This window comes from Serinus canaria, chromosome 5 (genome assembly GCF_022539315.1).
Source record: "Serinus canaria isolate serCan28SL12 chromosome 5, serCan2020, whole genome shotgun sequence".
NCBI lineage: Eukaryota > Metazoa > Chordata > Aves > Passeriformes > Fringillidae > Serinus > Serinus canaria.
In genome coordinates, this window is record NC_066319.1 from 51,645,531 (window position 1) to 51,665,093 (window position 19,563).

A 19,563-nucleotide genomic window follows, 5' to 3' on the forward strand; every position below is an offset into this window, starting at 1 on the left:
GCAGGGTTGGGAATGGAAGCACTTGTTTAATCTCACTTCACTAGAAGTAAATACATTAGACTTGATCCAAAACTACTTTAAGAAGCATTCAGCAACTAAGTTATTGTATGGCAGCTCCAGATCTTCCAAACAATAAAAGCATCTATTCACCTTTGGATATTATACAATGCATGTTTTATGTATAATGCTCAGGGTTGCATATTAAAAGGAAGAGGTATTTCTTACACTTTCTTTTAAGATCTGCATTGTATGATTTAAAAATGAGTTAGTACCAGTTGGGGGAGATCAGTAAGTGCTGTTAGTAAAGCAGTAGCTCTTGTAGGTGGAAATCTTGCCATCCTTTACCTTGGGTATTTCAGTTGTATAACCTTTATTAACTTCAAGGAAGATATTGTTCAGATCTGGAAGTATATTCTTACCTGTTGTTTTGCAAAAGATCAGTACCTGAAGAATTGTCTGTAGTTTTATGGCAAGTGCTTTTAAACTTTGGTTCAAGGCTCCTGTTTGCTTCCCAGAGAAGGTACAGAAGGATGTATTTGTATCCAGCACCTGACTGTGGACCTACTCTTTTGAGTTGCCTTATTCTGAATAACAGAAGCAACTGACTAGAGCAGGGTCCCACTCTTCCTGGTGTGTGTTGCAGTGCTCTCACATAGTCATGTGTTACTGTGCTTTGCTTTGAAGTCCAGAGGGTTTCAATAGCTCTGAAATGCCTTCTGCAAACAGCTACAGCAAAAACATCAGAGACTACTGAGAGGGTTATGGAGAAGGAAGAATGCTGGAGGCATCCTGCCCAAGCCTCGCTTTGACTTGGGCAGGATGCAACTAGGAGCAAAATGTGTCTTGTCATCTGCAGGAGGTGAGTATCATTTCTCCAGGGGGTCAGTACAGGTGTCCAGAGGAAATGTAAAGCCTCCTGGATGGCTCACAGCTGTGGCTGGATCATGCAGCATCCTTGGGGAGAGCTGTGAGATGGAGGAGGCCCCTCAAGTGCAGGAACTCGAGTAGGAGCTGGCACTGCTGCCTTGCATGGAAGCAAAATAACAGATGACAGAGTGATTGGTGGCTCTTTGAGAGTTCTCTGCTCCCACTGAGTTTATTCTGGCATGTTTCTTCTCTAACTCAGAGAAGAAAAATAAAATGTGATGTGTCAGGCTGGAGCTGCTCAGTGCTGGGCTCCTGCTTGCAGGCAGTGTTTGCCTTCCTGCACACTCCTTGTGTATGGTGTCTATTCCACCCGTGGTCCTTAAGATGGTTTAAGCTGGTGCTGTGGGTGAGGGAGGTATCCTGGCTGTCCCTGCTTCCTTACTCTTCTTCTTGTCTCTAAATATATGTGGTAGGAATCCAGGAACTAGTACTGAGTTAAAGCTAATAGCTTTTTTGTTGGATTGCTTTTATTTTTTTAAAGCTCAGCTAGGTCCCCTGCTTTGGTTTGTCAAGTAGATGGTGGAAGGGAAAACAATGCTCTTTTGCAGTGGTACTTCTGAACCTTCTGATTATTTCCTTCTGATACCACTTTTTCCATGGCTAACTTGACATTTGGGAGGGGTCAGAAGGAGAGGGAAGATACTCTCTGACCTGTAGGGGGGACTTGATGTATGTACACTGGTACAGTGACCTTGGGTAGTTCTTGTTTGGAGAGATCCCTGTTTCCCTTTCCCTGTCAGGTGCCCTGGCTCGACAGCTCCTGGGTAGAGGTGAGGAGAGCCGTAGCTGCTGTGGATCAGGGTTTCAAATCTTGCAGCGTGCTGCCCTTGAATGTGCCAGGCCTGTGCATGAGCTCAGGGAGCCCCCAGGGATGGAGAGCCTCAGTCTTTGGGTAGAAGTGATGGGAAATTAAGGGGCTGTGTTGTTTCTCTCCTGTGCAAACCAAGGTATTTCTGCACACTGGTTTTGAGATGTGTCCTCACAGGTTCGAGGGGGGAACCCCAAAACCCCCCTTAACATTTTAGAATAGTATTGATATATATGTCTTCTGCTCTGCTTCATTTCCTCCCTTCCACAGTATAACTTTTTGGGCTTGTGCAGTAAACCACATCTGTAAAATGGGACAAACTTTTAAAATAACATTTTATTCTCAAAGTGAATTTTAAACTGGATTGGTTCTCTCTTGAGTTTTAGTGTATAATCTGTGGAGTAGGGTTATATTCTAGTGGTAAGAAAAGAGAGAGATACAGTAACTGCTGTGGAAAAAGCAACATGATACTGTGCCTGGTTGGGGCTGCACGTCTCTGCCTGGGTAAAGGCATTGGAAGTGTGCATTCCCTGTGAATTCTGATAGTGGAACAAAAGTTAAAGGGTGCTGCTTGTAGTAGAAGGTTTTCCTCTTGGAGGAAGCAACCATGATTCCTGACAGACTTGGGACAAATGGGAAAGCTAACAGTAGGAAAGTGATTACAGAGTGTTCACTCCCACAACAGCTGTGACACAGAGCTAATGGCTGTGACAGAGACTTTACAAATATGTGGTGGGTAGCTAGATGAAAGTGCAGGATTACCTGAAACATCACCTCTTCTTGTCTGCCACTATACAGCTTCTCTAAACTCAGGTAGCACTGGTTTAACTGCAGTTGCTTAAACAAGCAAACCTCATTGATCCTAAATTGATCTGCTCTCCTAAAAAAAGAGTAACCCTTGCCCTTCTTACGTGGCTATTTTTACATGAAATATGCAACAGATTAAATTGAATTATCTTTACAGCTTTATCACTGAAGTGCAGAGTGTCAGAATTCGTCCTGGTAGTCCTTGTTCAGAAGCATGGGACAGTGTTGGTGAGCATTGCAGCTGTGCTTGGAATGGTGCTATAAAGGGATGGAACAGCCACTCTGCTCTGAGGCCCCCCTTCTGCTCTCATGGCTGTTGCTGTGAAGCAATCATTCATTTCAATGTGCTTCCAAATTCTGAGCAAGCTCTTAAGCTTTTCGTTGGTACATCATGCAGTAAGAGCAGGAGTACTTACGCTGAGTATATTTGTGGTGGGGTCAGCACTGTTCTGGAAGAATGCCTGTCATGTCTGCCTTACATGTGAGGCACAGTAAATGTGAGGCTCTGGGTTGGGGAGGATGTGGTCCTGGAAGGTGAAGGACCTGGCAAGCATCTTGGAATGTAGGGAGGGAGAATCAGCCTTTGTGGATGCTTGAGGAGCACCCCACTCCCATCTTTCTATGTGTGTTGGCCTTTAGGTGCTTTTGCCCTTTGCAGAAAAGCATGAGTTTCAGCATAACCCTACTGTGTGCCTTGGACTGGCCTCTACAGCTGTCAAGGAATGAGGCCCGAGTGTGGATAGGTGTGGGCTTGGGTGGAGAGATGGAGTAGGGGACAAGTTGCAGGAACATTGGAGGTGCTGCTTCACATCCTTTCATGAGCCCAGTGTAACTTGGCTGGTTGGTGCTACAGAGGGGCTGGAGAGAGGAAGACATTGGGCTGTGGGAATTGGGCAGAAGGAGGTCCTGAGGGGGGCATGAATGCCAGCATCTGCAGCCACCTCTGTGTGTGATGCCCAGGGAGGGAATGCCTGGCTGGAAGGAGGTAGCTCCTAACCCAAGGTATTTCCTTGGCAGAGGGGGTTCCTGGGTACCTGTTGTGGAGCTGTGGTGCAGCGTGAGGAACATGTTTGTCCATGCTGCCTTTGGGTGCCATGAGGTCCTGCAGCACCTCCCTGCACTGGGTATCACCTCCTAGGGCTGGTTCAGGTCACAGCCTGGAAGGGCTGTGGGGCTCCCTCTGCAATGCCCCAAAGCTAACTTGGGGTTTTAACCATGGGAGGTGAAACTTCACCCAATTTACTATGGGTGAGCTGAGCTAATGGAGCACTGCTCCTGACAGGGGCAGGTGGGCTGGGATGTGCACCTGATGTGTCCCAGATCAGAGGAGGTTCAGACTGCTAAACTGGGAGAAGACTTTCCTTTTCCTGATTTAGGTGGGTTCTCAGCTAAAGGCAGTCTAACATTGCCTGGTGTCACACCTCACTTGGCATCAGGCTCCTGAGCTGCAGTGGATACTGGGGGTGTGTTGGGATTTGGATGGAAGTATTTAAATTCATGGACACCTGACTGATGATTGCTGTCTTTGAGTATTTTTATGGGATAAGAATGTGCTTTTCAGTGTAGGTTAAAATAAGGAGAGAGACTTTTTACTCTTCCGTTCTATGAACCCCATGTTAGACTTCAGTCGAGCAGGCCATCCTGGATTAGGAGACTGAAGAGAAAAATTTGATACAGGGGAGGCTTAGGGTTGACTCCTTCTTTACATTCCAGCCTAGACTTGAAATGAGGAAGGAGGTAAAATTTAATGCCAAATGTTTCAAGACTTGTAATTTTAATTTCAGACATTCTTTGTGTTCTGTGTCTGGTCTTCACCTCCCATCTCTTGCCAACAGAGGATGTTGTCTCTTCTCACTCCTTTTTTTATTGCCTGGTGTAGAAAGTAATGAACATGCAGAGCATGCAGAATACCTTGTATGTGCAGTTGCTAACCACCCTAAAACATGAAACCTTCCCAAAAACCCAAGTGAGAGATAATCATGGTGTCATGAAAGAGACCTTTAGCTAGTTCAGTGGAAATATGTTGCTGACAGGTGGTTATTTTTATTATGTGCTATCTGTACTTTAAATTTAATGTTAAAATATTTTTGTCATCTAAACCCTGACTGTTCTTAGCTGAGCAGATTTCAGGTTAAAAACAGTGGTGAAACCATGAGTTTTCATAGCACTGTAATGCAATTTTGTGTTACTAGATCTTTTCTGACCTGTTTTAATGCACCATGAAGTGGTGGTTATATGTCTAATTGCACAGCACAGAGAAAATAGCATTGTGTTGAAATGCTGCATAAAACTTGAGCATTATGTGGCATTTTGTAGTGGAAATAGTACTGTAGGTATTCATTCATAACAAGATTTGCAAAGTTTCTCTCTACAGGGTGTGTGGTTGGGCTGGCTGTGTGTGTGCTGATTCAAAGGAGGGAGTTCCTTTTTTCTCTTCCCGTCCTCTTCCTCCTCCTCCTCTTTTGACTGCTTGTGACCCATCATCAGAATTGACAAGAGCTTGCTCTTGAAACATACCTTAGTTTGAAGTTGCTTTTTCGAACTATGTGCAGCTGTGGATCTTCACTTGAGACTTTCAGAGCTCTCCTGTCAGCCAGGTGTTAAGCTGGTTAAAAACAGACTTGTCAGAGTGTGGGTTTGTGTCTCAGTGTGGGTGTGGATGTGTTTGGAATTCTCTGGAGACCTGTTTGTGAGACTGCAGAGACCTGCTTGTGACCTGAGGGACCCAGTGTCACCTGGGTGGACATTCCTGATTGTATGGGGCATGGAAGCACAGAAGGGCTGCTGGGACAGTGCAGGAGGTGCTCAGAAGTGGGGAGGTTTTATGCATGTGCCTACCCTGAAGGGTTAATCTCTCTGCACTCTGCAGTCTCATGATGTCCAGAGCTTAGAGCCTGCTGCCTGAGCCTAGCTCCTCCCTTTTTCATTTAATGATGGCTGGAAGAAAAATAATCAAGTGTGCTGGAAGAGAAACATTAATTAACTTTTAATTTAGATCTAACGTATGCTGCTTAGTGTACTGCATGAGAGTGTGCAATGTCTGTCATGGTATATAGAGGGTGATGCATTGAAGAAACAAGGAAAAGCCTCAGGTCTGAATGGGAAGATGGGGTTTTAACTCTGTGGATGGGTTTTATATCTTGATTAAAAGTTGCAGATATGTGATAAGTTGCTTTTGTATCTATTTTGCATCTGAAATTACTTTCTCTGTAACTTGGTTTCTATCTGTTTTCTCTTAAGCCAAACTTGCAAGGCGAAGTCAGGAGAGAGAGAATCTCGGCATGCTGGTCTGGTCACCTAACCAGAATCTGTCTGAAGCAAAATGTAAGTCTCTTCCACTACTTTTATTCCCTTCTTTCCTTACATGTATCACTTCAAGAATGCAAAGTTGCCACTTTTGGTAGAGAGCTTATGTCTGTGACCTTTCCATTATGAATTAAAATTAATTTGAAAAAAGAAAAGCCTACAAAGCAATCCCCAGATGATCTTTGTTCTCCACTGGGCAGCTGCTCAGTGTCAAATCCATAGGGACAGGGAAAGCAAGAGAAATGTGACAAACATTATTCTGTGGTGTGAATTCTTTAAGCTCTCATCTGCAGACCTACACAATTGGCTTTTTTTGCTGTTGGTGCTGTAGAAGATGACCAAAATAACAGGGGAGAGCAAAATGAAAAGTGCATGGGGGTGGGGGATCCGGGAAATATTTGGTAATTAGTAGTACCTTTTCCTCCACAAAATCTGGAGCCCATGGAGGTTTTAAATTCCAGAACAATTGCAGTGCCTTGCAAGTCCACGTGAGGGCAATTAACAGCGTTCTGTGTGTGTCTGGGAACAAGCCTCAGTGCTGCTGCCAGATGGCAGAACCTGTGTCTGAAAGGCTTGTCTAGCTACAGTTCTCCTCATGAATAAGTAGGGCTCCTTGATTAAAGGGCTGCTGTTTGAATGCAGTAACTAAACCCAAGCACTCTTGGGGGAGGGAGCTGAAAAGAGCTTATTTTGACTTTGTGCTTATACCTTGGGTTTTCTTTTATTTTATCCTTGCTGATTTTGGGGGCCAAGAAGCTGTTCCTCTGCAGTTCCTTTGCAGGTTTTTGTGGTGGCACTATTAAGTGAATACCTGATTTTCCTGTAGACCCAAGGCCTGGGATGCATGATAAGGCTCATGTGAAGATGTAGTGGCATTTGCAAATTAAGGCAGGAGAGTCTGTGCACAAACTGGCTCTGTCATGAAGGGCCTGTGCTGTGCTCTGCCTTGGGGCATTTGTTCCACTGAGCAAGTTACCCCTTAAGTTACAGAATGATGGTACTGATCTGCAGATAGAAAGGGCTTTGCAAGGATCATGTTTGCTTTCTCTCCTTGTCTGCTCCCTGCTGGCAATTGGATGTTGAAATAATCTAGACTGATGAGGAGAAGAATGTGTTTGACTAGAAACCTTTTAAAAGGTAGAACAGCAAGAAATAGTTGCCACCACCAAAAGGAGTGAGTGTTCATGGGATGTCTGTGACACAGGATTCCTGTAGCTGCCTCTCAAGTCTGAATGTCTTTTGAATCTCAGCTCAGCTTCGGAACCTTTAACTCCTGCCTGGTTTCCTATCCTGCCTGATAGGAAACTGGTTTCTTGAAGAGGGAAGACACAATGGAGGAGGAAAAGGAGGAGTTGAGTAAAATAATCCTTTACTGAGTATTCTGTGGTAACTGGCACAGAAATATACTCAGAGAGCCTAGAGAGGATGTAATATCTTCTAAGAAGATGTCATGAATATAAGAGGTAATTAAAAAAGTAGTTTGACATTGATAAATAAAAACTAGATGGCAGTTGTCTGTTAGTACAGTAAAAGAGTTGGGGAAAACAATGTGAATATAAGACAAGGGATATAATGAATTTCTCAAAATATTGAATATTTTAGTAAAAGACTCACTAGTGAGTTCACCTTTCAAAAGAGGTACAGCAAAAAAAATTGTAAAATTTGGAGTTTGGGGAAGTGAAGTATGAGGTTAGTGCACCATACATGGCACAAAAAATACCTCCCAGGCGCCTATTCGATACAGAGAGATGGAGTTAAGAAATTAGGTACCTAGTAGTAGTAAAAATCCAAAGGAGCATTGTGAGAGGTGGCTGAGGGGACCTTGGTGTGGCCAGTGGGAAGAGGGCAGCTGTGCAGGGAACGAGAGAACAGAGTGGGGGCTGGTTGGTCATAGCTTTGTTTTGTGTCAATCTGAACTGATCCTTTTGAAAGGTATCAGGTATTCCTGTCTCTATCTGGCACTTCTTAAAAATGAACTGTGAAAAACAAATGCTGCTGAAGGTAGGAGCTTTTGGTTTTTTGGTTTGGTTTTTTTTTTTTTGAAACTAAAAATGGATTGATTGGTAGAAATAAGTTTGTTGCTTTAATGTATTCAAGAGAGCTGTTAGGCACTGATTGCATGAGAGCCCAATTCCCTTCCTTGCAAAGGATGGGAACTTCCTCCAAAACACCAGTACTCTGCAATGGCTGTAGAGCACTTACTAAATGTATCAGAAGCAGAGTTCTCTAATCTGCTTTATGGTTTATGGTGAAAGAACATGAGGAGACAGGAGGTCTCTCCACTGTCTTTCAAGTTCACTGACAAGTCTTGGCATCGTTGATAGTGAATCCGAATTAAATGACGTCCAGGGGGATGTGTGAGAGGACTGATGATGTTCAACATTTCCATCAGTGATGTGGGAATTGATATGGAATTGTGGATGAGCCTGTAGACTGACAGGATGGTAAATAAAATTAATGCTGCTGACAGTCTTGTAGAGTGCTTTGGGTCTTTTTCTTACTTGGCCTGCTGCCAATGCAATGGGCTCTTAATGACCCAACTGCAGGGTTATGAATCTCAGTACTGAAATCTCTGGCTTTTCTACAGCAAGCCTGGGGGTTTGGAAGGAAATGGCTTAGAGAACAGTCTTGGGGAAACTGTGGGCAGGTAATTCAGCAAAGCTTCCCAGTGTCCTGCTTGACCCAGAAGATGGTGTGGGTGTAATGAGTGAGGTAGTCACTGGAACAGTTAGCTGTCTCTCCACCCAGCAGTATTCAGGGGAATGAACCTTGCCTTGAGTGTTTAAAAACTGAGAAAAGGGTGGAGACAGGAGCTGCTGGAACAATTTGGAAACAGAAGCTGAAGCAAACTCCATCTGTTTAGCTTACTGAAAAGAGACTGAAAGGGGACTATTGTCAATTATTCTCTCAAAGAGAAATTTTGACATAATAAGAGACACACACAATACAAATAGATGGCTGCAAAATAAGCCCACACAGACTGAAATGAAATGTCCAAGTGTGTGGAAGTTTTTTTTGGAGATAGACTACTGGAAGTTATCCAGGGAAGTGATGGATTATTGTATTTCTTGATGCCTTTTTAAACCATGGATTTTTGTGATGTATTATCCTTGGTGTGGGAGATCATTCATTGGCAATGTGCTAGTGCAAGTGGAAGGAGTTCTGTGGTCTCCAGGAGGTTGGTGTAGCCCCTTGGGCTGTACATTGGTGAGTCCCAGCTAGCACATCCATTTCAATGCTGCTCCTCAGGCTGGAGTGTGGGTGAACAAATCCTTCCAGTCAGCACACATTGGTACCTGTGATTACTTTTGTTTGTACCAAAGCCTTGAATCCATCCTGTGCTTGCAAATCACAGAGCTCTTCTCTGTTCTGTGGCTGGGGCTCAGCAAGAAGATGGAAGCAGCCCATGAGCTCTTCCTCATTGTAGCTCTCGTGAGTGGGAGAGTTCTGTGCAATCAGTGGAACTTGTGCAATCCATCCTTGTTAAAGGGGAATCTCTGCTAAAAAAACACTCAGTAGATCTGTGACAGTGCTCAGAGCAGTGCACCTGATGGGTTTGGCAGAGGGCTGGCTAAACTGTTGGAGGTTGTGGGAGGGTCTCCTGTAAGCTGCTGATGTGAATCCCAGAAAGACCAGTGTGTCAGCTGAGACTGGTGGATATCTGCATACCTGATGCTCCAGGCTCACACAATTAGTTAAAAGCTTGTTTGGATCCCATGCACTCTGTGCTGGAGAAATGTTTTAATCACACCGGAGAAACCTTTTACCTGGATGTCATGAAGTGATGAATGTATTAGAGAACATGAAAGCAAAACTATGTGTTGGCATATTGCTGATTTTTTTTTTTTTTTTTTTTTATCCTCTGCCTTGTTAACCATTAATCCTGGGTACAAAGCACTTACTGCCTTGCCCATATTAGTACCAAAGTTGAATGCTGCCAACATGATCCATATCTACTGCCAGACTTGTGCCTTTGAGGGGTCACTTGCATAGCAGTGCCACCATAGTAGTCACAAAGTTAGCCCAAAACTAGAAGTTTAGCCCAAAACTAGAAGTTTGTCCTTTCTCTTTTGAAGATGAAAGAAAGAAATGTCACTGTGCTGTAACTGAACATTTGGACTTAAAATAACTGCTCCCCTTCTAGTTCTGCTCCAAATGCCCTGTGCTGTGGCTTTGTTACACCTCTCACAACGAGCTTGCTCTCGAAGTGAGACTCCTGAGAGGCTCTGTGGATGTCGTGCCATGGAGGGCAGCTGTTCTGGCTGTGCTGGGACTCTGTCACAGAGGGAGGGGAAAGACACAGGAGGAAGAATGATGCCTTGAGCAAGGTGACATTGAGGAGCAGGAACAGATAGGTGGAAGACAGGCATCTGCTCTCTTGGAGTGGCACGTGGTGAAGGAGGAGGGGAGATACTGAAAAATGCATTGTAACGATGCTGTGGAAACCCTGCACAGGATCGAGTTGGGCCAGCATGAAGCTATTAATAAAACAGCAGTGTCTCTCTCTGTGCCAAGCACACCAGTGAGTGGAACCAAGAAAATTACTTTGGGTTGGTGTAGAAATGAGCAGGTGTTGGCATGCAGCAGCTGCCCAGGAGTGAGGCGTGGATGCCAGGCGAGAGGGTAGGATGTGGTTATTGCTTTTATGCATCTGCAGTTCAGAGGTGCACTACAAGAAGAGAAGATGTATTGTTTTGCTAGTGATAAGCTCTGCTTTGAAACTATTTTTTTGTCTCTCTTCTTGACAGAATATTTGTGCTGCTAGATGGGAGTTTTGTTTTCTCACTGATATCTTGGTGGATATCTCTAGTGGATTTACAGTTTATGGGGTGTCAGTGAGCAGGCAAACACTGTTCCTAATACCTGTGGGACACTGGATCATGGATGGCAGCTGGATCTTCTGGTCTTCCATTTGACCTGATGGCTGATTGGCATTGCCAACTTCAGCATTCACCAGTCCCTTCCTGTGTTATCCTGTGATTTCTCCTGTTTTGAGGCTGCAGCTGCCTCCCTGCTTTACATTATGCCTGCCTTGGTACACATGGGGGGAATTCAGACATCCTCCTTCCCTCTGTGGAGGGGAAATAGAAAGACCCAGGAGACATGGGGACAGAGAAATGCCAGAATTAGGTGAAACAGCTGAATGCTCCAACATCCTCCTAATGTGCCTGGCCACACCCTGTGGCTGGGGGGAAAGGGAGCAGTCCCTAAATGTGCTACAAAACCTGATGCTGGGAAGGCAGAAATGTGCCAGCTGGGGCTCTGATGGAGGAAGAAGTGCTGGTTGCTATGGTTACTAAAGATATTAACCCTGTGGTGTTTGGATGGGCAAGGTTTAGTTAACTGTGCCACGGGCTGGGTAACTGTTTGGGAGTGTGTGGTGCTCCACCCTAAGTAGTTATGAGTTGGCATTCAGGATTTGAAAAGCCCATGTCCCAGCTAGATTTTAAAGTGTGCCCTGGTCCTTAGTGTGTCAGCAGCCTTCTTAGGGTGCAAGTGAGTTTTGGTGGCTCTTCTCTGTTGTGGTGGTGAATGCCAGAATGTCTGAGGGCAGGTTGTAGGTTTAAGTGGCCAGGGTCTGTCTCTTGCTTTAGTTCAAGGGTTAATCTTTGCATAAAATGGATTCTAGATTACTCTAGTTTTTCTTCCAAAGAGAATGTTGAGCAAGCTTTGGAATCTATTTTGTCTATTCTCTAATTTAAAATTACTATCAGAATAAAGAACATGAAAATGTCGTCTAAGGTTTACTGCATGTGTCTGGTCATGATTTGTGTAGCTGGTCTCTGTTTTCAGTGTGTATCTGACCCATAGCTGTTTTAAGAAGAGCTTATGTTTGGACATAGCCTTTACCCCTTGGCTTACTTATTTGGTCCTGTGAATTCTGTGAACATGTGACTCTGTCACTATCATCATTAGCTCTCTTTTTCCATGGGGTGTAGAGTGCAATAAATAAATATGAGCAGAAAACCACAAATGGGAGAGTGTAGACTGGGGAAAGTGCTGATCTTAAAATCTCCCTTTAAGAAAATAAAGCCCCTATTTACAGGATGCATTTAAAACGGAAGGGAATATTCCTTCAGGGATGTTTGAGAGCCACATCCTCCCCAGCACACAGGCACCCTTCCTCAGGCAGCAGCAGTGAGGCAGAATCTTGCATGTATCAGAAAAGCTGTTCTTAAGTCCCTCCTCTCCATCATGCCCTAGTCAGGGTCCTTGAAACAGTTGAAACTGTTTTATTTTGAATCCACTCTCCCCTTCATCCTCTACCGTGACCTGGTTTGTGACTCCACGGAAGGTTGTGCTGATGCTCAGTAAAAGTGCAGCTACCTTGGTCGGGGATGGGAGAGTAGGAGCTGGTTAGGCTTTGCTACCAGAGGGAAAAAAAGTCCTGTTGAACTCTCAGCTGAGGCTATACTTGGGGTTTTTTTTTGCAGTTGGCTGATTGCTGTGGGAGGTTGTGGAGGAAGATGTATATGTATTGTGCTTCTGTTTTGGGATTTTTCTGCTTGTTTGTGTCCAAGCTTTTACTTGTTGAGGTGTTGGTTTCCTTGTTTTTTTGGTAGTAGTAAAAGTATGAGTACTGAAAAAAGAGCTGCTAGGTCTCTAAGGGGTGGACTTCAGGAGCTGTGATTGTCTCCTGAAGGTACATGCTGACCTTTTATTGCTCAAGTACAATGGCAAAAAAGTCTGAACTTAGGTTTGTGCTGTTTGTGTATGCTCCTTACCTAGAAATATCAGTTTGTTGTCTGTCCCAGCGGCAGCAAAAAGGATTAATGTAGAAGCAGAATTGGGTTTATGTTTATCCCTAATCCAAATTTCATATTATGCAGCAAACCTGGCAGCTGTGAAGCTTGGATGTAAATACAGTAGCTGAAGAATGCATTTCCATGAATTCAGAAATGAAAGAATTAGTGTTTAATTTAAGGTTCTGCTTGAATTTAGCTGTAGAAATAATATAAATGAATAATACAAAGTAGAAATAGAATAGAAATAATATAAATGTCATGGCCACTTTTCCCAGCAGCTGCAGTCACTGCACTTCAGAAAATGCTCAAAAGACAAAGGTGAGGGATGCAATTTTTAGTTTTAACTAAGGCAACTTTTGATGCTTATAGTAGCATATTATGAATAGCAAAAAGATGATAACCAGCATTCAAAGGCTGTGGGTGTATCCCTGAAACGGCTGAGTTGCCTCAAACTTAGCTGCAGTTTCCCCTTTGTTTGTCATCTGCTGTGCTAGTTGCTGTTGCAGCTCTGTGTGGAAATCTCAGAGCAGTTCTTTCATCATTATTGCTGCAGGTTGATGTATCTGCATCCTGAATGCATATTTAAATTAAGATGAATTTTTAAGTAGTGGAGTCAGGAATGCAGTTTGGTTTGAGAGAATTAGGGTGCATATTTGGATGGACTGTAACAAAGGTACAGTGGATTGTGTTGTTGTGGTTTGTTTTGTTGAAAAAAAAAAGCCTGAAGAAGAGAATGTGTTGGAGAATATCCAGGAAAAGGATGTCTTATCTAAGGTAGCTGTGTTTTCCTGGAGGAATTGTTGCTGCTGTGCTGGGAGGGGGGAGGTAGTCACCAGTTTCTTCATGTGCCTTGTTCTCTCCTGCCACCTGTTAGTGCCTCCTTTTCCCTGCAGTGTGATCCAGGCCTTCTCTGAACGTGTCAAGCTGACCCACTTTGAAATGCCGGCTGCCGCTGCTGTGGGATTGAGCCGGTGCTGGCACTCGGAGGAAGCTTTTTCCTAAGAGAAGTTTAGAGGCAGGATGACGTGGATGTAATGGAGTGATGATGGCTGTGTTAAGAGTTACCTGGCAGTGAGCCTTGATCTGAAATTCGTTTGGGAGCAGCCTTAGCCAGCCTGATGGGCGCTGTGTGAGTTGTAGGACCAGTATGACGAGAACGAGGAGCTGCAGCTGCTTCACGCTGCTTGGCCCTGCCCTGGGACGGGCTGAGTGTCCTCCAGTCCTGCTGGGAATAGCAGGCTTGGGGTGTTGCAGAGGACTGGGTTGTTTTTTCTGGTCTCTTATGGTAGCTGTGAGCAAAAAATAGGAAGGGTCAGAAAACTGAGGGTAACTTTCTATGTTTTTTTTTTTTTAATTTTTTCCTTAGAACAAAATTAGTCAGCAAGTAGATGTTTATAGGTATGTGATGGAAGCTGTGCACAAGCAGGGAGGAGCTCTTGTGGGAGATGTCTTCATGGAGGAATGCTTGAGGAGGTCATAGCCCTAACAGCTTGCTATGATGAGTTCATGTGTTGCCAAGTGTGACCTTTACAGACCTGCTAGCGCAGGAGGCAAAGCAGCTTGGCTTTCTCCAGGACATGTGCCAGAGCTTCCCTCATCATTATGTGTTTGCTGTGGCATCATTTGCTCTAATTAGGAACTACTCCTACTACTTAATTTTCCTGTACTCTTACTTTTGCACTCTACCTTAAGTTACTTCCCTGTTCATGTGCTTCTTGTGCAGGTTCAAATTGTGGTAGGGTTGTAGTGAATTTTCTAGCACTGCAAGCATTAGTGGTAATATAAATACATAATAACTTCTCAGTAAGGACTGGGTTTCTAACTCCTGACTAAAATCATGGTAACCCACCACTGATATTTCAGGGTCTATTTAGTAACATTGATTCATCATAGGCTTTTCCACAGAGTGTCTTAGGGTCAGCCTTGAGGGCTGAGAGCCTTCATGTAATCCAAGTTTCAGCATGTGCTGTATGAATCTGTAACTTGATTTTTTTTCTAAATCAACTTAATTTGGCAGTATTTTAATCCCTTAATATCTGTCAACATAACACGGCTGATTTGGTTTAGAGGCTACTGTAAGGATGATGTCATTCAAGATCTGGCTGTGGAACCTTGCTGTCTTTCTGCATGGACTGCTTAGGGAGGTCAGACACAGCTTTGCACCTCTTCTGCTTCTAAGCCTATAGGAAGCAGATAAGTGCAAGAATGAATGCACTGAATGTTAGTGTCTCCCAAAGGCTGACCTGTCTGTGGTGGGGTGATCCACATCTGCTGAGGGCAGCAACTGAGTGACTCAGACTTGTCTCCTTCCTCTTGCTGACTGCTGGCTTGCCTGATGCTTCCTTTCTGCCCAAGTGGCATCCCTCAAGGAGGTAGCCATGGGACAAATTGATCATTTCTTTTGCTTTTGTGTCCAGTATAAAGGGAGTCAGCATGGCTTCTCCTTTCTTGTCACAGGCCTTATTATCAGTAACAATAATAATGAGCTGTAATTTAACCTGATGGCTATTCTGCTCTTGCATGCCCCTTGTGCATGTTCCTTCATGCTGCACAAAGACCCTGTGTTGTGGGGAAGTGGAGTTACACATGCTGTTTAGGAAGCCTGGCTCTGATACAGGGCTTTCATTAGTCTGCACTCCTGCGACAGCAGAGAATATAATAGTTGGTTTTTAGGAGCTTTCAAAATCTCTTTGAGGTTGGAAAATGGACCTTGTGGAAGGTTTCACCCTCTTTAGAGTGTTTTTAGTCTGGATATTCCTTGGTGGCTTCTGAAGCTGGTTGGCAGCAGGTTACTCAATGAAGCTTTATAGTATTCCTGCTGACTGTTTTGCAGACCAAGAGTTTCAATGTATAAAGCATGGCATGGATGAAGGGCTGAGAATGTTCCTAGGCAGGGTACTGAAACCTTGTACTGGGTTGCTGGTAACCTGACACTGTGGCTTCCCATACTGATTCTGTCATTAATGTGTGTCAGATTGGTGTGTTGGTGGTGTTTGTTGGGGTTTTTTGTTTGTTTTTTTTTTCAAATTAGCAAATATGGCTTTTGGAAAGCATTCACTGGATCAGTCTCAAGGAGTCGAGCATGATAATTTCTGTACAAAAATCTTTGCAAAGGAGTTTCTTCTAACCCAAGTTAGAATCCCTGGCACTGAACAATATGATTATTATATTTTTTAATAATCTACCTCTTGCCACAAATGTATTGATAATGCTCAAGTTGCTACTTGAGTTGCTTGGGTGTGTTGCTGCCTGTAGTTGAAGTGTATAATCCTAGGCTGTGACCTCCCCGTAGAGTGAACTTAAGCCAAAGTTTGACAGCAGAATAAATCTGGCTTTTGGGCTTCTCGGACTGAATTGAGAATAATAACACTGTACTGAATAATGCAAAGAGCTGTTCTGCCATAAACTCACTCTGTTGTTTTGGTGTTTTCTGTATGCATTTATACTGTTTGTATCTTGTCTTTGTCTTGGAAGGTCCTACATGGGAATGAATGTTTTCTCCCTGCCAGAAGCTAATGTGTGCTGGGTTTCTGTTCTCACATGGGCTTTAAACCCAATATCAATTGCTCTGATAATTACATTTCATACAGTCCAGTGTCTGTGATTTAGAATCAGGCTTGCAGTGCTAAATGATAGCCATGCTTGGATTTCATATGGTCACAGTTTAGGTCCCATGGTTATCTCATTTGTCTCTTCCTGTTCTGTGCTTGGTCCCATATACAATATTTCCTCTTTGTTACTGCCCTGTCAGATCTCTCTCATCCTTTTCTGTAGCACATCTGGCAACATCTGGGTTCATGGTACCCAGGGCTCTGTAGGTATTTAAACCTGTGCCATCCCTCCAGTAAAGTGGTGTTCAGTTTGCTATGGCAAACTATGCTAAAGCTAACTCATTTGCCATGGCAAAGCAAATTTCTGACTGTAGGTTGAATGTGATGGATGTGTAAGAAGCAGTCTTTTTTCCCAAAGGATCCTCTGTGGATGTCCTTACCATGGGCATCCACATGGCCTATCTGAAGGAGAGCAGCAGCAGCAGAAAGCATCACCCATCTGGCTTTCCTTCTGGCAGTCCTCATTAACACACTGCCCTGTGTACATGCAGTCTGTTGAGACTTCATGGTGTGATGGTGTCAGCAGAGGGTGCAACTTCAGGAAGGAACATCCATTGGTAAAGGCTTTAAAAGTTCCATGTGTACTAACAAAAGGCCCTCCTTGGTAAAGAGTTTAAATAGTTTTGGCACGCCACAAAAATAATGCTAATTAGTCAGTACATAGTGTCTGTAGTACAGCTTTCTAGCTGGTGTAGCAAAATCTAAGGGCAGATGAGTGGCGTCTTTAACCATCACTGAGGTTTCAGCTTTGAACTTGTCCTTAGGTGCAGGCCATGCAAAACAATAGTATTAAAAATAATAAAAAAAGAAGTAGGAAATACAGTGTTTCTTTTTAGTTTATTAGTGTACGATGCTTGGGGACTGATTGCCTTTGTGTGACAAAGGAAACTCTCAGTAGGTATTAGGGTTTTTAAAGGGATAAATCTCTCAGCAGTGGGGCACTCTATTTGATTCCTTGATTTAGTCACTCTCAGCCTGCAGTTTCTGTGCTCCAGGTGTGGTTCTGTAAACAGCTTTTTCCTCACCAGTGCAAGTTTATGTAGACCTGTTCCTACCTGCCTGCTCATCCCTGACACTGTGCTGTGCTGGGGCAAGGAGTGAGTCGCACTTTTGGCTTGAGCCAGTCTCATTCCTTGCTGAAACTAGGAGGGCTCATCTCTTCTCAGGCTTGTGCAACCTCCCAAAAAAAGGGATTTTTATGTGGTACACAGCCCTATAAAGTTTCTGAGTAGCTTTCAGCTTTGGTGGTGCCTTGAGTGGCTGCAGAGCTGGTACAGGACAAAGGGGCCGCCTGTGTGGGTAGGGCTGGTGACAGGACAGTCCAGGACTGCCCCTTCTAGGAGGTCAGAGCATCTCCATACTGCCAGCCAACACTCAGTGCTTGTATGCCTTTAACTGCATGCTTGGGTGAGGAAATTGATGTATTGGGAAAGAGCTTTTGGGTGGCACAGTTTGCCGGTGTGGGTCCCTGGGATTCCAGGCAGGTGCCTGTGCTCACAAGTGGAAAGAGGTGGATGGAGGAGAGGAGTGCTTAGTCTGGTCCTGCTGCCATAGGAGACTTCTAATGCACTGGCACCCTATGGCCCTTGGTATGTGGACAAGAGATTATGTAGAAGTAAAATCTGAGCAACAGGGGGTGAATGGGTGGGAGGTTGATAGTTACTGTGGAGTCCCATGACTCAAGTTACCAGGCCCTGTTGCAGCATATTTTTTATTCAAGTAACCTACTCCAGGTAAGGGGTTAGTTTTCCTTTGCCTTGCAGTTGCATCCAGACTTTATCCTCACCTGCTGCTGATGCAGTGGAGTTGAAGCCCAAATCCTCTTGTGCCTTCAGTTGCGTGAAGATGTTTTTAAGTAGCCTTTGTGTCTGTGTAACTAGCACTCCCTGTTCCTAGAAATGGTGTTAAAGGAGTCTGTGTGCCTGCCCAGGTGGGTCAGCACAGCACACAAAACACCTCTGTCTCCCTCTCTTCTCCTGCCTGTTACATCACATCTTACCAAGAAAAGGAAATAGCTTTTCCAAGGCATAAGAACCTTTTGAATAGAAGCATAGAATAATTAAGGTTAGAACGACCTCTAAGATCAGGTGGGGTTTAGGTTCATTCAAGTGATTTTGTTCAGGATCTTTGCCTGCTTCCCCCCCTGCTTCCAGTTGCAGCTAACTTTGGGGAGAGAATTGAGCAGGCTGGTGTGCTTTTGGCAGCTTTCTGTCCCGAGCCGGGACCACGAGGTGGCAGGAGTGTTCCACCGGTGCCGCCCGGGCAGCGGCACGGCAATGCAGCTGCTCGATCTTACAGGCGAGGCGAAAACTGCTCTGTTGTTTGCGTACCGTCATAATTGTGTTTTGGAATTTGGAAAAGTTTCACGTGTCTACACGTCCTTGTTTTCTTTATATAGTATAGATTTATTTTGGGTCTTGAGTCTCTCTTTTTTTCTTTTCTTTCATTTTTTTTTCCTATTCTCAGGGGTGATGGAGGGGAGGGAAAGATGTATAGCAACATCCAGAATTCCTTCATTGATCAAACCCTTTGAAGCACATTACTGAGGCTGCAAAGGATGCTGCTTTTGTCCTCATTTCACCCTGTTCTGCCAGGGTATTGCATCACGTAATATGCAAAGTGTTCAGGGCTCCTGCAGTACCCTAGTAATAGGGGTGAACTGAGGTTGCAGCAACAGCTCTACCTCTGCATTCCTATTGCTTTCTATAGGCTTTAGCACACTCGCTCATACTGCAAACCTGCCTTGGGGTCACTGAGTCTGCTGAATGCAATGTGATTCTTGTGGGGTCATTGACAAGCAGTTTGGGTGGGGAGGAGAAATTCTCCAAAGGACCCACTCAGAGATTGAAATGTGATCAAATGGTGAGGAGGGGAGTCATTCTTTTCAGGCATTTCTCTTTTCACAGTTCTCTCGCCCTCCTGAAATAAATGCTCATGTTTTACATCTAAATTCACTGTTCAAGGATGTAGGACTGAAAATCAGCAATGCAGTTGTTTGCTCTTTTTCCTCCTTCCCTGTGTCAGCCAAGAGTTTCCTCTTTCTTTTGCCTCTAGTGAGGAATTTTTGCAGGGAGGTGAGTTAGCAAAAGGCAAATCTTTAGGAGAAAGCTGGCTGGGAACAAAAAAACAATTCAGGGGGTTAAGGGCACCATTTTGGTCAAACTCCCCTCTCTAGAGGGCAGGAAACGTCTTTCTGTGCTTCCTTTGGCACTCCCTTCCATTTCCCTTACCTCTTTGGCTATCTTAGTGCTACACCCAGGGTCCTTCAGTCATCTCTTATTTGGGAGATGCCTTTCAGCATCTGAGCACTCTGTGCCCTCTTTGCTGGTGACTGTGTGTATGTGAGGCTCTGTTCCCT

General features: G+C 44.3%; 1 protein-coding gene across 1 annotated transcript in view; it reads left to right on the forward strand.

Moving 5' to 3' along the window:
- Positions 1–19,563, forward strand: part of RCOR1 (REST corepressor 1) — an 82,032-nt gene that overhangs the window by 34,857 nt on the left and 27,612 nt on the right. The window contains exon 3 of the mRNA XM_009101731.4: positions 5,783–5,866. Coding sequence (XP_009099979.1) covers positions 5,783–5,866 — 84 coding nt within the window. The remainder of the gene's footprint in view (positions 1–5,782; positions 5,867–19,563) is intronic.